This window comes from Labrus mixtus, chromosome 12 (genome assembly GCF_963584025.1).
Source record: "Labrus mixtus chromosome 12, fLabMix1.1, whole genome shotgun sequence".
Taxonomy (NCBI): domain Eukaryota; kingdom Metazoa; phylum Chordata; class Actinopteri; order Labriformes; family Labridae; genus Labrus; species Labrus mixtus.
Window position 1 is genome coordinate 9,716,988 of NC_083623.1, and position 21,528 is coordinate 9,738,515.

Sequence of the window (21,528 nt, forward strand, 5' to 3'; positions counted from 1 at the left end):
CGTTTGCATCAATTTATGTTTTCTTGGTGATATTTCTCTAAATAAAAGCAAATATTCAGCATACGGAGCTTTCTAAAAGAGACTTAATGGTCACTACCTAGCAACAGTAAGAGCAAACGAGAAGCGCTGTGAAATTGATGTAGTGGACGATGCCAGTGCAAAAAAAAGCTGTTAATGGATACAGTCCCAAGCGTAGAGTGTATAACAGGGAATTAACACCAATATACAACTAAAAAAGTAAGGCACAGAAGTTCTGCACATTTTTCAAGCCTTATCCTGGCAGAAAGACAAAAATATATTCAAAGACATCAGTTAGGTTAACATTCAAATTTTAAAATGCTGTTGGATTCAGTGTAATGGCCTTTGGTCCACTTTGCTTTTACTGGTATCTATCTGTTGCTTAGCATTATCATTTTATTGCAACACTATTACATAAAGATGCCAAGAGTCTAAATAATAAAGACTGATTTTCAGTGTAAACATTCATTATTACATATCTTGTCATTTAGGATATAAATAAGCTTAAGCATTGATGATTATTTTGGTTGCTTTAATGTCAAGCAGTTTGACTTTGCTTCAATAATTACATCATAAATCCAGAACATTGGTACCAAAAAACATATGATGTGTGAGCCTGATCCTTGTTTCAATTTTTGGCTATGTATTTACTGTGTAGAAATACTTTCACACACAGCTTTTCAGCTGATGTGGATGTTGTGATAATGAAATCAGCATGGCTTTGCTTGCTAGTGCCCTCCATTATCATCTATTAGGTTAGTTAACAAACCAGTCAATAGGCCATTCAGGGTCGAAATGCAATGCTGGACCACATTATAAACTACATTTAACTATCTTTTCATGCTTTTAGACTGTACATTTTTAACTAAAATGGTTGTTCTAGTTTAAATATTTAACTTCTCTTGATATTCCAACAAAAATTGTTTAAAAAAAATTAAAGCCCTGATGTCAACATTTATCAAAGTGTGTCTCTAGATGTCTTTGGTCATCAGGCTTCTGCTGAATGGAAAATGCAATACAAGTGCAATCAAAGAAGAAACAGAACAGACCATATGAAAGGCAACTGCATGTTTTTTTTTATAACCAACAGCTGATAGGTTTGTAACCAAACTGTGAATTTTAGTAGTCACCAAGCTTTCATTTAGTGGGTATAACAAGACGTTGTTTACTCAAGAAAGGGAAAAATTAAACACAAGCTAGACTGGTGACAGTGCATAAAATGTGTCCTTTTGCTAACTACACTATTCTCAACACCAAAAACTGGCATCCAATGCTATTTAAAGGTGATCATACAAACAAGGAGGAAGGTGAATAGGAAAAGTGTTTTCTCTGTCGAAAAGGGGGAAACAACAACATCATCGAATCTCAAAAAAGTGAGAGAAATGAAACTTATAGTGTTGGACTATGACTAGTAATCCAGCCTGTTGCAGAGATAATACTATGGCTGTTTGACTCAAATTACCTCTACAGGTTACTCCTGAAACTTGAGCATGTGTTACAGTTGCTGAAAAAGGTGAATGTCAGATGATCTGACTGATGGGGGGTTGGAGCTGGTACTGAAAAGAAGTCAACTTAATTGTGTGGCCAGGTGTCCATCAAATATCCATATTTTTGCCTTGGCTAGTACATTTCATCACAATGTTTGCTGTCATGTCACTGGCTCATCAACCTCTGAGAGTCCCATAAGGGCATGTTCACACTATTCCAGTTTTTTAAGCTGCCAGCAGTTAATTTTATGTAAACGTTATTCAAGAGAGTCAGAGAGAAGGAGAAGATGAGGAAACATTCCTGTATGTATAAAGGAAGGTTGTGCTTTGGCTTTTAACAAGTTAGCTTAAGCTGCGGCTGGGAAAGAAAATCCACAACTAATACATTCTTTCCTGATGAGTCTCTTTCCTTATTAGAGATGCCACTGCCATACTGTACATCTATGCCAAGGCAAAGCTGTACTGTATTTTTTAATCAGGCTGCTAAGGTTGTATCATATAGAACAAATAAATCATATAACATTTATCTTCACAGATACCAAATATTCAAATTCTGCAGAAATGACAAAAATCTATTTTCACTATATTAAAATTATCCTTATGATGACGATGTGTTCAGTAGGGGTGGGAATCACCAGAGGCCCCACAATACGATATTATCGCGATACGATATTGCGATTTTAAACATTTTGCGATATGCTGAGAATCGTGATACAACATATTGCAATTTAACTTTTTTAACTGCATATTTTGTCCACAAAATGAATCTAAATCAAGAACTGTTTCGTCAAATACGAAAACATTCTCAGTCTATTCATTTCCCTTCAGTGATTTTATTTCTACACAATGGGAGTCAAGCCCACAGACTGACCCACACTGTGGTAAAAGTAAAACCCTATAAAAAGGCTGCACGCACCTCACTATCTGAACTGTATTTCAGTCTAATTCAACTTTTTTTTCCTAAAATATCACTTCTTGGCAGCCATGAGACAATATAATATTGCCACACAAAATATCGCGATACTATGCTCGATTTTTTTTTTTTTTTAGTGTTCAGGAACAATTAAATTGCAGATGGAAGAGCAAAGACTATTTTAAGGGTGTGAAGCAGTTGCTGAAAGAAGAAAAAAAACAGCAGCAGTTTGTACTGATAGTGCTGATGTAATGACAGGATGCCACAAAGGAGTAGTTCAAAAACTCAAGAGATGAATTCAACTCAGAGCCGGTGCAATGCATTGTCTTGAACCTTGCTGCTAGTGAAGTAGACAGATCTGTGCCACAGGTTAAAAAGTTTCAGGAGGATTTGAGGTCAATTTTTTATTTTCCGTTAGCTCTGCTATTAGAAGTACTACGCTGCATGAATTGCTGAAACAGCTTAATGAGCACCAACTGAAGTATACCCAGATACATACATTGAGGTGATGTCAATTCAGCACTGTCTTTACTATGTTGATCAGTTAAAGCTCTGCGAGAGGTGCTTGAGCACATGGCTGCCTCCAACACACAAGACTCTGACAAAACCAAAGGTCTTCGGACAGCTGTTCGACAGTTCAACTTTTTTGCCCTGTGTCACATGACCAAGGATGTACTTGTGCACATGGTCTTTTTCTCAAAATACTACCCAAGAGAAGACCTGAACTTTTCCACAGTCAGACCACTAGTTCAAGAAACCGAAGAGGCCCTGAGAGAAATGATAGTCCAGCTTGGCCCTGCATAACAAGAGTTCATCAACTCTCTTCATGGGAACACGTTTAAGGAAGACAAGTTTTTTGACTGCAGCACCCCAAAAACAGCCTTTGATGACATGAAGAGCAGTTATGTGGGATCATTGATTGATGAAAAAGACAAATGACTCCCTGCTGACACAATGGATATTCTGTCATGGTTTACAGTTTTGGAGCCAAAAAAGCCATTATGGCAAAACAGTCTCTCTACAGTGCAGTGTACTTGAAAAACTACTGACACCGGGTCGTACATTGTGAGCACATAAATTGTGAGCCTTGATCGTGCATCGTAAACTATTCAGTCATACAGAGCAGACATTCCACCATGAATTTGATACAATCCTTTAGTGTACGCTGGGCTTCAGTGACACTTTTTGGGGTCCATACCAAACTTATTTTATATTCATCATGAGAATAAGAATTGTAGTTTGCAGCACTTTATTATAATGCTGTATTATAGGCCTGTTTTATTTTATCAAATAGCTTCACACAACCCTCGTCTTCTGCCAGCAATCTGCCAGAGCTAAATAGTGTCATGGCAGCAGTTTGGTACGAAAGGCAAAACAGGTCCCAACATGTCAGAGGCAACAATTATGTCAATGACAACAACAGACAAAGTCATGCAGACATCATGACAGTGAATCACAAAAGCTCTGTCCCGCATGTCCCGGAAAATATTTATTGATTTGCCATCTGCTGGCAGACATGATGGAAACAGACTGTGATACACATGAAGTGTCAATCGATAGACCCATACAGCGGCATATTTTCCATAACAAAACACTGATGATCCATTACTAAAGGTTGGGTAACCAATCTGGGAAACCTTGAGTACTAAGTATAAAATTAATGATTGTTTTCATTCTGAATTAATGTCACCGTTTCCTTCACATAGACCTTACCCGGATGGGCCACCGAAGTCGTTTAGCTGAACGTTTTCATGTTTTTCTTCATTTTACCAGTGTACAATCCAACATTGATAAACCGGACAGTGGACAGTCTACCCTCGCTGTGAACTCCACTCGTATGTGTTGTGAGTAGAGGTGGATGGTAAATTGGTATCAACACTGGGACTGGCATTACGTTCTTCCATGGCATAGATTTTTAAACACAGGCCTATGGTTTTAGTGCACACGGGATAAAACTGATTACTCAGCCTACTGACCATGGTGGCGGGTAAATAAAAGTAAGTTAAATAGTGATTTATGACAGACAACGGTTCAGATCGAGATGCCTGGTCTTTTAGAGCTAGTGGTCTCACATGCGCAATGACTCAAAGGGGGTCAAGGGAGCAACTGTAAACGCTATTGGGGGCTGACCATCGCCATTTGACTGATTATCTGTATCAGTGTTTTATTTTACAGATCACAAATAAATTAATTTATTAAAAAGTGCCCTACTTTGGCTCCGCTGCAGGTAAATGGTAAATGGACTTGAGCTTATAAAGCGCTTTTCTAGTCTTCTGAGTACTCAAAGCGCTTTTACATCGCATGTCACACCTACCCATCCACACACTGATGGCAGAGGTTGCTATGTAAAGTGACCATCAGAAGTAACTAATCCCATTCATACGCATTCATATGCCGCAGACGAAGCAATTCAGGGTTAAGTGTCTTGCCCAAGGACACATAGGACATGTTGCTGCAGGAGCTGTGGATCAAAACCTCTACCTTCCGGTTGAGAGACAACGACTCTACCAACTGAGCCACAGCCACCCCTTGGATCTGTTTTCACACACCACTCTCTCACCTGATGTCCCGCCTATAACACTATCTGATTGGCTAGACTTCACACAAGTAAAAGCCAATCAACACTGAAGCCTGGGTGCTACTAGAACACACAGAAACAAGAGCAGCTTTGAGGATTATTCTAAACTCTGGCAGAAATATTTTATTTTTTTTACTGTAAATGCATATGGTTCCAAATATCAGTTATCCATCTCATAAACTACTAATAGTTGGTCTCGGTATTGGCCCTGAAAAAACAATATTAGTCGACCCCTAGCATCAACAGTTATGGGTTAGCGCTATAATGAGAATATTTGCCTTTATATCAATGCTAGGTGTAGTCCAACGGAATGATAAAATCAGCAAAAGAGCGGAGAAGAACATACTGGCAAACAGAAAACGTTTAATTATGTGAACGGAGATCATAGTGTGCCCTGTGTAGCAGTCACAGTACATAAACGTCACTCCCTCCTCCGTTTGGCCTCGAAGTGAATTCTCCAGAGAATATCATGCGGCGTTCTCACATAAGATCTCAGACTTTCGGACTTGCTGCAGCAAAAATACTAGGGGCCTGGCAGGAGAAACTCTGGGTGAAGACAGAGGGAAATATTCGGCTGTTTGCCTTCACATATACAGCGCCTCCTGAAAATATCCTGTGTTTTTCAGGAGATTTCTGCAAGTGCGAAAGTCCTACTACAGTGTTATTGAAAATTTCTGCTAACTGTAGCGCCACTATAGACAAACAGACAAGCAATCCCAAAAAAATACAAATCCTGAAAATTAAAATCAAAGTCTTATTTGTCTGGTTTTGCGACTGTTCTTTAATTAGACTATTGCTAACAACCACCACACTGCCATAAATAAGATTGCATCCTGTTGGGGGTGGCTGAGTTCAAAAATCTGAGCTGCAGTGACAGAAATATCAACCTAAATGAGGCAGTCTGTATTTGGAAAGTACAACATTTCTCTGGCTTGCTCTCAAGGCTTCTGGCTGCCATGGCAACTATGTTGGTCTCTGAGTGACTCATCTTTTCAGTGTCTATCACACAACAGGAGCTATAAGCACTCCAACCTCGCCAATGCAGGAGGGAAGAAGCATCCATTCTGTCTGCACTCTTTTGGGACCTGAAACCCACTGGCTGCAGAGATTTCCTGTCTTAGTCTGGTTAGTCTGAGAACCAGGCATTCTGCTGATAAACTGAATATAGTAACTGAGATAGAGGAGAAGTAAGCATGTGCTCTAAAGTAAGAACCATTGTAAAGATGCTTAATCTACAACCATAAAAAAGCTTTTATACCATGTTAACATCACACTCCACTTTTGGTTTTAAGGTGACTGACACAAACAGTGCTAAAAGCTGGAAGCAAAATACCACTAATATTTTTTTTTACATTTCAGTAACACAGCTACTGATTGTTTTTCCTCAAATTACGTTTGATACCTGCAGGTGAAAGATGATATTTTGTCTTTGGTTCATGGATATTCAGATCCAAACTATTTCAACAAATGAACACTCTAACATACACTAAGAATGGACAGATATGCCTGTACATGCAGCCTATTTGTAACAACGCACTCGTATGAGTCATGCAGTTACAAGACAACAGATGGCGAATTGATGAATTTAAACAAGCTCGAACATTTGTGACTGGTCCTGCAAACATCCTAAAGGCACTGCACAAGTGTGGGATTTTTTTTGTTTATTGATTCCCATTCATGAATAATGCAAGAAATTATTTTCATTAAAAGAGGAAGAGGAAGTTCTATAAGAATAATGGAAAGTTTGAACAACCACACTTCTTCAAAAACTGAGGAATCCGCTTCTGCTTATGAAAACTTTGTGATGCACCAAAAAGCTTCAGAATAGGCGGACCAATAATAGTGATGAAGGGAATAATGCAATATCAAGACCACCGTATCCTAACGGAAGTAGAATGACTCCATGCACTTATGTCTGATATTTACAACAATAGAAAACCCCAAAGAAACATGATAACTATCTTGAGTGAGTGTGTCCTTCTTGAGTAAACAATTTCTGCTTTCAAATAGGTTTGCCAAGTGGGTAACGTTAGCATTGCTAACAACACCAGCCTTCAGTTCTCCTTGCAGGTTAACATCCACATGCCTGTGCTAAGTGTGGTTACACATTGCTAGGGGCTATGCCAGTTTAACCTGAGACAGCCCACGTATTACTTTATCTTCAATTTATAGATCAAAATACTAACAACTGCACCGTGCGATGGGGTGCCATATTTACACTGTCTGTTGTTTACTTTCGGGTCATAGTGCAGCATTAGGCCGGATGGCAGTAGCCACTGACCGGATATACAGAGGAAAGAAGTTGAACGCAGCACATTCTTTTAAAGTCGAATTAGCATTTGTCGAAGCTTTAATAATACCTTTATCCCAAGGTGTGCATTTGAAAAAATATGCTCATTATAATAGGCTACTTTTTCAGTTTTATTACAATAGCTATAACCCATATGGTCACATCATTTCAAGAAGTGTTGTTTTTTTAATCTCCTCCACCCTTTTTGTCTTGAGAAGCTCTCCTGCAAATATTTCAAACTGATCCACTGATAATAAAGGCCCTAAACCAATCATCTACTTCTTTTGCGAGCAGCTTGTCATCTGGTGATGTAAATGGAACACTTAATATGTATCACAGACATAAAGCTCATAATCAAATGCTCAAACCATTCGGTTACGAATGGACCCTTAAAACAAGACAGATTTCCTTCATGCTTTACCAGCTGTAGACAACCATGACAAGGCACAAATCACCCTCAAGCTTTTAGTGGAAGAAAGTCAGCTAATCTGGCTGTCACTTTCACACTCATCATCAAGTCGGTTGCTGCCGGGCTGTTTTGAGAAAATTTGGGCGTGGTTATGCCGTTCGCTTGTTTTAGAAAATCATACCGATTGTTTTAAACTCCTGCTAGAAAATGATGGTGCTTTGTACGTACCTGCTCTCTGTTTGCATCATACTACAGATAAGTAATCTCAAATACTACATTTTCTACACTCCTTTAAAAAAAATATATGCTAGAAGTGCTCAGCAATTTTTTAAGTATCAATTTCAATTACATTTTGGCTTCCAATCTCATGAAAACGAGATAGTTGAGATAGAACCATTACTGTGCTGCATGCTGTGTTGCGCTCCTTTTGTCCACAGGTTTTGTCATGTGTGGCAAATGTGTCAATGTGTTTGTTGTTCTATTTTGGCTGCAAAAGTACATCACCAGTACCTTAAAAACTTAGTTCATTTATCGGTATATTGTATCTACTATTAGTATATGTAATTATTTTATATGTAGATTACTAGCAGTCATAATTGATGCCAAATCATTAATTATAGGTTTCTTGAAATGCTGAATCATGTTGAAAAGATCCATCTACTTGAACAGGCAAGTCTCTCACTTCTACTCTGCTATTTCTTCCATTATTTTAAACACTGAGGACACGTTGTCGAGGCTTGTCTTCACATGTGTAGGCAAGTCAGTCATCAGATTTTAAAACGTTAAATATAAGCTTTTAATATAAATTAGGGCTGTGTGTGTGTAATCAACTAGGAAACCCTTTTTTAAAATGTGGTTTACAATAGGATTTTATATTTCTTAAACACAGAAGGATCTTTATGTGACAAATTAAACCAAAATCATGCAGTGAATTTATCGAACTATTATATGATGGGTATAGCAGTATATGTTTTATGTCTAAAATACAGTGGATTAGTAGACACCAAAACCTTAATTCAATATTTCCCTCTCTCCCCGTCATGCTAGCTTAGTATAAACAGTACCAGACGCATGCTGCTCCACATTTCAATAACTTGTGAAGACATGTTTAAGTACACATTGAGAATGCACAAATTGTTGTGAATGGAACCTAAGTACACAAGTCTGTAAGCAGGCTAAGCTCAGGCAGATTTAACCGCAAGCTACAGGAAGAAGACCAACCTGTCTCTGGTCAGGTACATGTTTAGATTTGTCATGTAACTGCAGGTTATGTGCAATAAGAGTAAAACATATATAAGATTTGAGCGTGTTTTATGTTGGTTAAGAGGATCTGATTTAGTGATGGCTCTATCACAGGTGCATAAAGTCAGTGCCAGTTCATGTAAATGCATTTTGAACACAAATTGAACTGCTGCAGAAAGCATATGAACAAACTACAATCACCAAAGATCAATGTTTTTATGAACAGTGTTAAAGCTACTGCTTCAAATTGTGTGTTTATGTTGAAGGAAACTGCATGAAAGAGTTTGAAACAGCCTTATAATCAACATCCAAGCAGTATTAAAGGGAACTGCACACAAACTTGAATTTTCATGGATTTTAAAATCAGGAAAGCAACATGAATAAGTGCATGTTTGGTTAATTACATTTTTTAAAACAGGCCAACCTTGACCAGGTATTATGCCAGACCTTATCAGACCTCCAACCCGTATCCATCAATTCCAAAACAGACTCGCCAAAGTTTGATACTGGCCTCCCTTATTTTCTCACACAGTCACGCTCACTTGATGCATTTTTGCTTGTCCTGTATTTTCTGCTCTTAGCAATGCTGAGTGGTTGATAGTTGCCCTGACATATATTCATTGTACCATGATAAGAACACACATCACTTCAACGTACAGATTGGCCTCTAATAACAAGCTGTAAAAACTAATAATTCTAAAACAAACTACCTGGTGTTCATTCAACAGGTAGTTCGGTATTATGATTCCTCTTTCAGACAAGTGGCTTGTGACCTGCTTGTTGCACTTCCAGATTTTCAGATGTTTGCTGGACGGGTCTGGACAGTATATGGAAATGAATGGGCATTAGTTACACTGCTTCTGCTTGCTTGAGATATTCCAGTAATCCTGCCTCTGGCAAGAGTCTTGGGATTTAACTCAGCAATGTTTGCTCTGGAAATGGCTTTGCATCATCACAAGATGTAAACTTGTCAAGTTGTAGAGAAAAGATTACGACTGGGCCTTTCTTCAACTTTCTCAATGTTGTTTAAACTAGCAACAATCGTTATCAGCGTCAACACAATAGAGGAAGAAACGTGCAACACGTTTGACAAATCCTACATCTATTACCTAAAACAAAGTTACTCCATATCCCCGTTCTGTTGTCACTTTTGTTGAAGTTCTGTTAAACCTCCTGGTGGGGATATTAAACCCCTACATAACATCTTGAAAGCACACGTCCCACATGACCCCTTCTCCACTGTCTGGTTGTGTCACTGCATGTCAATTCAGCACCGACTGCTCCACTGAGACTACCCTGGATGTCTCCAAAAACACCTTGAAACAAGCTAAATGCAACTATGATGCAATATAAGTAAAACAACGGTTGAAGAAACTAGGCAAAATCTGCACAAGCACTTTGACACACAGCTGTTATTAACACTAGGGTCAGATAACTCAAGTAGCCTGTGTGGAGGAAAAGCCAAAACAAAGGGAACAAATATTTTAACCAGTATGTGGTCTTATCCTGTAGATCAGGGGTGGGCAACTGGCGGCCCCCATCAACCCTCAACGTGGCCCTCGGGTCAATTTTTTACATATCAATTAATTGGAAACATGAAGGAAAAACATGACCAAATCTGCCATGAAATCATGAAAAGCAGAAATATGTCCATAATAATATTTGATCACTGGTATATGTTGAGTTAAATTTGAGACATTATTGACTGTAATCGTTTTTTTGTATCCTACAATTTGGCCCCCCTGGCAGTGAGAATGAAATGAATGTGGCCCTTGCTGTGACCAAAGTTACCCCATCCCTGCTGTAGATTTTAAAACAAACGTTATGCACAGGATAACATGGAAAATGTTTGCACACATTGCTTTCATTGTATTCGTGATTGCTGGTTACTGTACTGCTCAATGTAACTTCTGCAATACAAACAACACAGTGGTCATGTCTCTATTTTAAGAGAGCAGACCCCCTTCATCCTCTTACCTTTGAGCTGTGGCAGCGGTGAAAGCTCAACCGGAGCAGTCTGCGTGCGGTACTGAGAAGAGCCCTGGGATTTCCTCTGCTTTTGGGCCTTCCTCATGGACTTTCTCGTAAACCCGTCCACTTTCTCGGCTGCGGAGATGGCCGACATTTTGACGCAGAAATGTACGAGGACTTCAGAAAAGGTGTTGTATCCCTACGTTAAAAATGAAAGGTGTCCTCTTCTGTTCGCATCAGCACAAAAATAAAAGAGCCAACTGCGCTACTTGAAGCTCGTCCCCCCCCCCTCTGTCCAAGTCGTATGCTATTCTGTATAATCCAACATGGTCGCTCGGTGTTAGGGGTTACACTGCGTCCAAAGAATGCATCATTTAGGTTACTTGTTCTTAGAAACACGGGGGGCGATCTTCAAAACACGAAACAAAAAAGTATTCGCTTCGCCTACAGTAAAACTTTAAGCAACCAAGGTAAGCAAAGTAGTGACGTTTTTTTTTTTTTTAATTTCTGCTATTTTAAAGCAGTTTCGTCGTGTAGGCAAAAAACGTCAACCTGTTGCTGAACGTTTTAAACTAATTACCATTTAAAAAAAAGTTGTCGGGATACGTCGCGATAAGTCCGGAGAGTAGCAAACTCGCTGCCCTGCTAGCTTGGCAGCTAACGCATCTAGCTAGCTTGCTAAAATTAGCTGGCGTTAAAGTGAGCCTCTAGAACAGCTTGAACCGCTGCTGCGGGAGGGAAAAAAAGTTAGAAAGGCTAGTTGCCCCATGAAATACAAGTTGGTCTTGATAAAACACCGAGTCCATGTGGTGGAAACACTGGGGTTTTTTTTTAATCCTTGTTGCACTTCCGCTGAGTGTTTCAGAAGAATTATCTGCGATCGATGAAGTTCAATTTTGCTCGACGACAGATTCTCATTTAGCTCTTAAAAGTTAGCCGCGTCCACAACGGAGAAACGCCGACTATATTCCCCGCTGGAAACGTTATTTATGTTTCCACGCACTCTTAAGACCGTGTTTCGTAAATTAAACAAAACATTTGGATGTCGTGCTCGGTACATACAGTCCCTGTGCAAAGCCGTTCAGTCGTTGTTCGCCTCTGGTTTGACTGTACGGTAGACTGCAGAGCCTGACAGTTGCGCGTCATTGAGTGACGTCCCCAACTGGCCAATCAGAAGCAGGGAATCGAAGCACTGTAAACTTTTTTGAGCCAATCAATGCGCGCAGAGATTGGGTTCGGAACATGTGATATGTGAAAACAAATACGTGACGTCGAATGAGGAGTGGCAGCGGTAGTACTTAACGACCGACCAGGGGAAGGTTAAAGTTGTCTCCGCAGAACATCCTCTAAATCATATCATCATGGTTTATTAAGAGTAGGAGACGAAATTCTCCATTACCATTTGAAATAATAAATGCAATCTTTACAAAAAAACATTTGGCAGAACATGTCTTATGTATATATATATATTTATGTAGTGTAACAGGATAATAAATCATCCATGTATCTTCAATTCAGTGATTGTAATTATTTCTCCTGTTGTTTTTCAATAGAAAAAAAAGCAACTACTTTTATTCATCCAACATAATAGTACTAAAGATTCAGACTAGCAGAAGTGAAGCACAGTAGTGAACAAACTGATAACCCAGGGAAACAGAAGAGTTCTCTACATTCACGTTTGATTATTCATACATTTATTTTAATGACTGATCGTTTGGGGTCAGTATAAAAAATCTTTGAATTATGAGGACTTCGTTAAATGATGTTTACAATTGTTCATGATGCATTATTGCTTATACTTGTTTTTTGTACATAATCTACATTTTGATAATCCTGTTACATGATGCTTTGGCCAAGTTGTTCCTGAAACTTTCTCGCCAGTAATCCCTATGCATTGAATAGAACTTGCAGCCTATTTCAGGCTTCCAACCCGCGATGCCAGGACTGGGCAAAGGGGCTTTTAAACAAGAACAGAGGCATTACACCATTTATATGCGGACTTTGTTCACATTTTTCCTATTTTAACTCTACATGCTCCTAAAACTATTCAAATCACACAGACAGACAGACAGAAAAACCTGTGAACAGCATTTAATTTAAGAGAGACCGTTCCTCAGCAGTAGAGGCAAAAATGCAACACAAGCATGTGACAAATACTGAAGACTATTTTCAATTTAAATACAAACCAGCCATGCAACAATCATTGGTTATTTTGTACATATAAACAACTTAAGCATTTGCTCAAGGAAAATTACACAATGCAATTTTAATTCTTACAAGATTACACAGAAAGAAAAAAAAGGTCAAAACTGATAACATGAAGAAAAATCAGAGATGAAGCTTTTAAGTTAATCACATGGCTCAAAGATGGCAAATAAACTGACCTGGTGGTTGACCTTCTGTGCAACTTAATAAATGTGTTTCTTTTGTTCAACACTAGCTGTTAGTTTTGAGCGATATAAGAATATTCCCCAGCAATATGCAACTTTGTTTTTCTACTAGATATTCTGCTTAAAGCAGCAGAAATTTGTGTAGGAGGCAACTAGAAAACCTATGACCCAATTCAAATTAAAAAGCAGCCTCTTGGGATGTGAAAACACAGCATCAAATATTCAGAACAATGGTTTTTAAATCGCCAGAGAGCCCAGGTTCATGTAATCTTGTCATGGCTCAGTGTTCTTGGAGGCTTTTTTTTTTTTTGTCTGTGGGTTCAGGTTAAAAAAGAAAAAAAAAATACTCAATATAAAAAATAGATAGTATTTCAAAACAGGAGCACAGAGCGTGAGGCTGGCACAAGAGTTCATTCCAGAGGCCTCCTGGAGAAGTATGTGGAGATTTTCTTCATGGCCTGTGGAGATCGGAGGGTCTGGAAAAAAAAAAAAAAAAAAAAACATCAATAAGCGGAATAAACACAATGCTCATCTGAACAGCCGGCAAACGTATCCACTGATGGAAAAATAAGCATTGATAAAGGATTGATCAATCCTTTATCAATGCCTTCAGTGTAGATAGAATGAGATATAAAGTATTAAGTTATGATAGTAATAATTGTACATACTGTAGACTTAGGAATTGTCTACTGACTTTTCCCATACCACAGTGTTAAAAAAGATAAGGGATTTCTGATGCTTTCTTACCGGTGAAGCTGGTGTCTTGCTGTCTTGTTTCTTTGACGCAATGGGGCTTCTTGGAGAACTGGGGCTTCCTTGACCTTTCCTCATCTTCTGACCCATCACTGACAACCAGTCGATCGTTGTTGGAGTGAAATTCTCTTTGCCGCTCTGTTTCGGCGATGCCTGCGTGCCGATTTCTGCGTCACAGTTCGTTTGCGCCAAGCTCTCTTGAGTTGGACAGCAGATTCCAGACAGGACCCGACTTCTTTTTGCCGTCGGGTAGAGTTCATTCACACAGTCACACTGTTCCGCAGTACTGCAGCCTGAAGGGGAATCGTCTCCGGTCTCCAGCCTGCGTTTTGCGCGTCGTTCTGTGTGAGAGGAGCTGCTCGCCGGGCTCTGGGGACACGCGTTCAGAACCTTATGGAGCGGAGGGGTGACCTGGGCGGGAGATCCGCGGTTCGGGGACAGCCACTGCTTGATAGACGATGGGGTTCTCTGGCGAGCAGCTGCAGCTTTGGCTTCCTGAGAGGGGAGAGGTGAGGTGGTGATGGAGGGCAGAGGCAGGGCAGCTCCACTGGGAGCACAGGCGGCGAGCTGGGGTGATGCCAGGCCAACAAGACTCTGCGTTGTCTTGGTCTTTGCAGGAGTTGTTTCAGGTTGAATTGCCGGCCCTTCAAATAAAACAGAAGTTTTGAGATTTAAGATTTACTTTTATTGATCCCTGCAAGGGGAAATTTCAGTTTTTACACTCTGTAGTCATGCAACACACACATAGGCTGAAGTATATACACACATGCACACAAACAGGATCCTATGGACATGCACTAAGGGAGAGATGTCAGAGTGACAGGGCGGCCCACGGTGGGCGCTCCTGGGCTGGTGGTGGGGAGGGGGTTTGGTGCCTTGCTCAAGGGCACCTCGGCAGTGCTCAGGAGGTGATCTGGCACCTCTCCAGCTACCAGACCAACTTCCCCCAGACCCTCCGGTTCCCAACCCAAGTCCCTACAGACTGAGCTACTGCCGCCCCCCGAGCTACCGGTCACCATGCATAGCCGACTTGATGTTTTTGCAGTTGAAGCGAAGAAAGCAGCGCCACACTTCTCTGATATGACAAAACAGTATGAAAAACACTGCTCCTTCAAGACTGTTAATATAAATTGAAATACTTACTTGAGGGAGTCTTATGACGCGCCCAGCCCACCAGGTTGGCCTCTCCCACCGAAGACCGAGCCCCGTCCATTCCCCGGTGAAGCCTCCAGATCCGGACAGTGTGATCATCCGAGCAGGAAGCAATCTGCCAACAGAGCAGAGCAGTGGAGATTATATGGAGCCTAAATCAATTTCCCCCCCCGAGCCTGTTCAAACAGCGCCGCCTGAGCTGTAACTGCTCGCTCATGAATAGGTTACTCAGTGAGTCATTTAAACGCATCCCACAGACAGAAACACAGCGCGTTGCCTCACCTTGGTAAAGTCTGTGGGGCACCATGCAACCGAAGTCACTTCCTCACTGTGGCCTTGGAGCGTCATGGGAGATTGCGTAGGGTCGGCGATCTAGAGTGCGATAACAGAAGACGAACGCTGAAATACACCAGTGCAATTCCATGAAATCTTAGCAAAAAGAAAACATTTCCTGTTTAGGCATGTATGAAAAAGACATTAAAAAAAACCAGTACCTTCCAGATGTATGTGTGATTGTCACTTGAGCCACTGGCCAAGAACTGGTTGTCTGGGCTAATAGTGGACTTAATGTAAAAAGAAGAGTTCTGGTGGCCACTGAAAACTGCCACTGTGGTAGAGAGAAAACACAGACTTTAAGAATCACTTGTACAAGTTTAAAACCAGAAAGCAACGTAGGCCTGATAAAAGTGATCCAAACAAACAAACACACGAGCTGAGAGGAGTTGGAAAATGCTGCAGCAGATTTCACGGCGTGAACAAAGAAACTGCTTGTTGGACCATTTCATCTTGCTAACATGGAACAACATGTGTCCTCTTGGTACTTTGATGTGAACAAAATGGCTGCCAGCGTTACAAATACTGCGCGTATGAACAGCTGATTCTTTGCTTTTAAGCATCACAACACGTCATCCACCCCATGCTCTAACTTTTTCAGAACATCTTAATTGTAAATATTAGAATAGGTTTGTATGATCTTGATTTCCTCAGTCACAGTGCCCTCTCTCTCTCTGCCCTCTCTCTCTCTGCCCTCTGCTCCCCTTATCAGTCAAAGCATTAGTTAGCAGCCCCATCTAGTGAAATGTAATGGCAATGATTTAGTGATAAACGGCATGTCTTTTAGAGTGTGCACAGCCCGGAGAGGAGGCCTGGTTTACCTGGAGTTGTTTTTGTCCCGCTGACATTGAACATGTAGATATTATCGTCAGTGCAGTTACACATGACGTTGGATCTGGTGGCGTCCAGAACGAGTCCTGAATAACCTGAAAATGACAACACATGCAGAAATCCATCTTACTTCTGTGCCCGGGTTTTTCAAAGCAAATCTGGATAAACTGTTCTCTAAATGGTTACGAGATGCAACACAATCTGTCCACAGGGTCCACACAGAAAACAGGAAGTTCCTCACGCTCGCTTTAAATGAAGTGTTTTATAATATTATTATTATACCGACTTTGGTAATTTAATTAAACAAAATAAATCCTTCATTTCTACTTTATCTACAACATCGCGCGGTAATCCGAGCAGGCGGCCCGGGTTCAAGTCCGACCTGTGGCTTCTTTCCCGCATGTCAACCCTGACTCTCTCTCTCTGATTTCTGACTCTACCCACCGTCCTATCTCTATCCCTACATGACTGATTTTCTTTTCATTTTGTTTAAAGTAGCCCGGTCTGAATCTATGCTTGGATCAGGACAATCCTGATTTTCTGATTCAAAGTTATCCCAATCCTACTAAAAAGTTTTCCAATAAAAACCAAAAGCTGTATTGCCTGATCCATTCCCGAATTTGGAAAGCAAGCAGGTGAGATTACATTTGAACAACTAGACTCAGAGTGTTTTAGTTTATATGGATTTCCACTAGTGTGTAGAACTTACCCAGTCGCATGCGCATGCAAGACCCCGGGTATGAATACAACTGCAGGGGTACGGGATCCTGACGGTGTGCAGTGTAGTTCTTCCTCAGGTCCCACATCTTGACCACTCTGAGTATGAGGAATGAAAAAGAAAAAAAAAAAATCAACAATGCACACGTGTTTGCTTGGACATTTATTCATTTATCACGTCGGTCACACCGGTTTCTTACCCGTCGACCGCTCCAGAAGAGATGAGGGTGTGCTGATCCCGAAACAAAACCACTGTGACACTCTGCTGGGAATCCTGGAAGAGGGGAACGACACGCTCAAATATAAGCCCGCTCTTTCTTTGCTCCTATGAAGAGGGTCAGAAAGTTGTTGGAAAAAAAAAAAAAAGAACTCACCACACTGGGAGCCATGCCACGTGTGCTGCTCCGCCTCTTCTTGGTTTTGGTGGGGGGGTTTGTCTCGGCTTTGTTATGAGCGCCACTGATCTGTTTCACCTGTCTGTAGAAACCATCTGAGAGGGAGACACATACATGATCACACACTCTGCAGGCTATAAGGCACCCTTACTTATCTGTAATTAGCCCAATTAGACTTAATATATCCCTGACTATTAGAAACAAAGATCAGGGTTGAGTAAACACTGACTGTAAGACACACACAAGAAAAGACTATTTAATCACTAACATACCATTCGGGATTACTTCTATCGTATCTGATTTTTTATCTAAAATGGTAATGCATACCTTTTTTGCTGCACCTGGTGTCCCAGACCATAATGTTCCCATCTCTGGCCCCGGTACAGAACACAGCTGCGTAACAGAGGACCAAGCATTAAAACATGTGGTACAACAGAGTGCTATAGACACAAAGATAATGAATCTGGATTGTTGATCACCCTTTCCTGTCTATTTATCATTATCCTGTTTTTTTTTTTTTAAATGAACGTGGCCTGCGTGTTAGTTGTCTGTTGAGGTGAGCTTCAGGTATAGCTCACTCAATGTTTTTTTATGTGGCCTTGTGTAATTTGTAATTTGTACGTGTTTATTGTATATAGTGTTACATGTTGTCTTGTTGTGTGCACGTTACAGTTGCTTTAGTAGGGTAATGGATACGTGCTTTTACTAATACTTGTTTTTGTAGCTTTTAGCAATGTTTGAATTTGTTTTGTTTTTTTATGGAGCCTTTTATAAAATCTGGCCAGGGACAACAGATGAAAATTAGCCTTTTGGCTAACTCTGGCATATTTACTGAAATGTTTATTAATATGCAATGTCCCTGTAAAATAAAATAAAATAAAATAATAAAAAAAACAATTATACACTAGTGATTTTTTTCTCTGGAAATTGTTCCGTCGCTTACTAATGCCATAACTTTAACACCATCAACAAGGCATTTCTGGAGTGTTTTGAGAGAAAACAAAGAACAAAAGGTTCTCCGTCAGGATTATTATTATTGTTTTTCGTCTTAGTTACCTTTCTCCTGTGGTATGAATGCAACAGACTTTAAGCTGCATAAGTGACCCTTGAAGCTGCCTAACAGCTCCCCGGACTTCACATCCCACAACCTGGCCATCTGGTCACCGGCTGCAGTCACCTGTGAATGATTCCATGACCAATAGGATTATTCAAAGGCGACTTTGTTTATACGCCAAAAGAATTAACAGTATGCTTTAAATGCAAGAGACGTGAATAAGAAAACAAAAAAAAGTCAAATTCTTAGTTGGTATATAAATCTATAAATGTATTTGATTAGAGTTTACTGACTTAACATCATGATTCATAATAGACTTCCAATATGTAAAGTATTTGATTTTTACTCACCAATTGAGGCTCTCCTGGTACCCATGCAATGTCAAAGACAGCATTCTCATGAGCCAGCCATTCTGCAAAAACATTCACACATCATTAAATGCTGATGTGCCTGACAATGGACACTACACATTGTAGGAAATAAAGCAGTCTCTGCACATACCTTTAAGAAGAGGGGTTTCTCGACTCTCTGTGTTGTAGATCCGGACAATGCCTTCTTCATTAGCTGCTGCCAGAACATTATGCAGGTTCCCGGCTGAAAGGACACGAGAGAAAAGAGGACATGCCAGTTAGATATTATTTCATATACTTTTTTATATCATCTGAAGTTGTCATGTAGGAACATGTGGGGAGTTACCAGAGGAGAAAGCTAATCCAAACGGAGGCACAGAGTCGCCCAGGTTGCCATAGGAGATGTGTTCCTCATGTCGGACACACTGGTAACCTTCCAGCAGGGAACTCAGAGGATACCTGTGCCAGTGATCTGCATGGAGGGCTGGTCGAAGATACAGCAAGTTAATTCCAACATCAGTTTCAGTTTGGGGATTTTGCACTACCGTTTTCATAATATGGCATATAAAAACAGTCCTGCGTTTTTCAAGATCGTTGTAGAAAGTTTGGTAGTAAATGCAGGGGTGTCGTAGTGGGGGGGGGAAGTGGGACTGACTACCCAGGGCCCAGTGGGGAGGGGGGCCCTTCATGGGCCTGAAATAAAAATGTATTTCTTATTTCGCTTTTTTTCTCTAAGTTATAACCACAATAAGATCACTAAAATTGTCTGAATGAATAAACAAACATTCAGAATTCCTTTCTGGGAAAAAATGTGGAGTCTGTCTCAAAGGCCCCTCTCCCCGCCTGCTTCAAGTGCCTGAAAGGTGTGTATATTACAAAGTTTCAAATGATTTTTAAACTATGAGGAAATATTGCAGTGATTATTTATCTTCCGTTTTCAGGGTGTAAAACAAAGCATAGTTGTTCAAGGTTTTTATGGATCATTTGTGGAGGTGAGGTCATAGAAATTTTCCGGGGTTAGTTTGGGCCGTGGTAGGGGCCCAATGTGATATATTTTCATGGGGCCTGGAGTTCCTGGCGGGGCCCCTGAGTAAATGCACAACAGTGGAGATAATCTTATCGCTTTAATGGATTAACTATTCTTTTTATTTTTACAGATTTTGTTTTTTTAGGCGTGTCATATCGGTTTGGATGGTGAAAATAGTTTATTCTATTGATATCAACCATTTCTCATTGACATATCTCCTTCTTACATTCACGTTTTAACACTGATACAATCGTTTCTTAATGGTTTCATGCATATTTTGGACTTCATTAGTTAATCTCGTTTTTTGCCTCCACACCATGCAGCGTCAGTGACGTTAGCTAAACTCATGTTGAACGTTCATTTCTACAGCCATAAAAAAAAAAAAAAACAGAAAAAGGGCAAAATCAATGTAACAACTGTAATGTGTATCATAACACAGAAGAGTTAGATTGTTTCATTACTCCTGATGTAGAGCTACCTTAAAGTAGCCATGTAGATAGCGCAATAAAACAACAGGGAACCAACAAGCCCCCCCCCCTCCTCCGATATTGACATTCAAATCGATAATCTCACCATTCTGTCGTCGTCTGCCCACTCCTCTGTCCACGATCGAGCGGAACAGCATCCCTACACTGTACTAGAAGACGATCTGGTAAATAAAACAATAACTCTAAAAGGTTTAACAGATCGCTAGCTTGTGATCGTATGCTCCGGTGTTACTGTAACTTCCCGCGAACAGATCCTGTGAACACAGGGACCGAATCCCCCGCTAAACTTGCGTATCGCGCTGCTATTGGTTGAAACGTCTACTTCCTTGCCCAGCGCCGCCTCCATATCCGCTTTACTTCAGAATAAAAGGAAACTCTTACGATTCGGTCAATAAATATCTTTTACAGTCATGTGAAGCCAAAACGTACCTCGAGGGACTTTCGCTTTTAAAATATTAAATTGTATTCACTGTTACGGCATGCTACTGTTTAATAATGGCTAAATGTATTCCAATCATTGGCTGCAATTAATAACTCTTATAGATAGATAGATAGATACTTTATTAATCCCGAGGGAAATTCAAAGCATCCAGTAGCAAGTTACAAAGATGTAAATGACATGAAACCAAAACCGACGCCCCCCTCCCCTCCTATACATATATATTAACCCGAAAAAAGATTTAAAGAATACCCCCAAGATGAAACTATGGAAGCCCATTTCCGCCAGTAAAAAAAAATAAAAATAAATAATAAAGTCTCATAATTTCAACTTTTTATCTCATTATTTTGACTTATCTCATTATTATGACTTTTTATCTCATAATTTCGACTTTATTATTTTTATTTTATTTTTTTTAACTGGCGGAAATGGGCTTCCATATGAAACAAACTTAAACTGTGCAATTAAAAATAGATTTATAAGAAATGTACATAACCCGTACAGGGATAAAAATATATGTGTAATTTAAACAAGAACCTATAAACAGTTGAGGAAAATATATATATATATGTATATATTATATACAGACTATGACCCCAACCAATGAAAATGAATGAGAATTCAGACCACTTGTGTCTCCACTTATAAATATTCGTTGGTCATTATGACTGATTCGTTAAAATATTAGTAG

At 40.0% G+C, this 21,528-nt stretch overlaps 2 protein-coding genes across 3 annotated transcripts in view; both read right to left on the bottom strand.

Annotated features, from left to right (window-relative positions):
* The window catches only part of ppp2r5a (protein phosphatase 2, regulatory subunit B', alpha isoform), a 40,283-nt gene extending 28,289 nt beyond the window's left edge, over positions 1-11,994 (bottom strand). For both annotated transcript variants that reach the window (XM_061051864.1, XM_061051865.1), the window contains exon 1: positions 10,915-11,994. In XM_061051864.1, the coding sequence (XP_060907847.1) occupies positions 10,915-11,062 (148 nt within the window). In that variant the 5' untranslated portion in view covers positions 11,063-11,994. The remainder of the gene's footprint in view (positions 1-10,914) is intronic.
* A 990-nt stretch (positions 11,995-12,984) lies between these two features.
* On the bottom strand, positions 12,985-20,643 carry dtl (denticleless E3 ubiquitin protein ligase homolog (Drosophila)). Its single transcript, XM_061051863.1, has 15 exons — positions 20,484-20,643; positions 19,230-19,367; positions 19,035-19,127; positions 18,884-18,945; positions 18,536-18,656; positions 17,807-17,872; positions 17,459-17,574; positions 17,285-17,358; positions 17,077-17,183; positions 16,358-16,462; positions 15,698-15,810; positions 15,486-15,575; positions 15,195-15,318; positions 14,046-14,695; positions 12,985-13,774 (listed from the first exon to the last, which is right to left on the bottom strand). Exons 1-15 carry the CDS (start codon positions 20,533-20,535, stop codon positions 13,709-13,711), a joined length of 1,977 nt encoding a protein of 658 aa, XP_060907846.1. The 5' UTR covers positions 20,536-20,643; the 3' UTR covers positions 12,985-13,708.
* Between the last annotated feature and the right edge of the window lie 885 nt (positions 20,644-21,528).

Excerpts from the sequence above, each read along its gene's own strand:
- dtl (XM_061051863.1), bottom strand. The coding sequence starts at position 20,535 with ATGCTGTTCCGCTCGATCGTGGACAGAGGAGTGGGCAGACGACGACAG. Across the intron at positions 19,128-19,229 it reads TGGATTAGCTTTCTCCTCTG|CCGGGAACCTGCATAATGTT; the intron begins GTAACTCCCCAC and ends GTGTCCTTTCAG. Across the intron at positions 16,463-17,076 it reads TTGCATGCGCATGCGACTGG|GTTATTCAGGACTCGTTCTG; the intron begins GTAAGTTCTACA and ends TGTCATTTTCAG.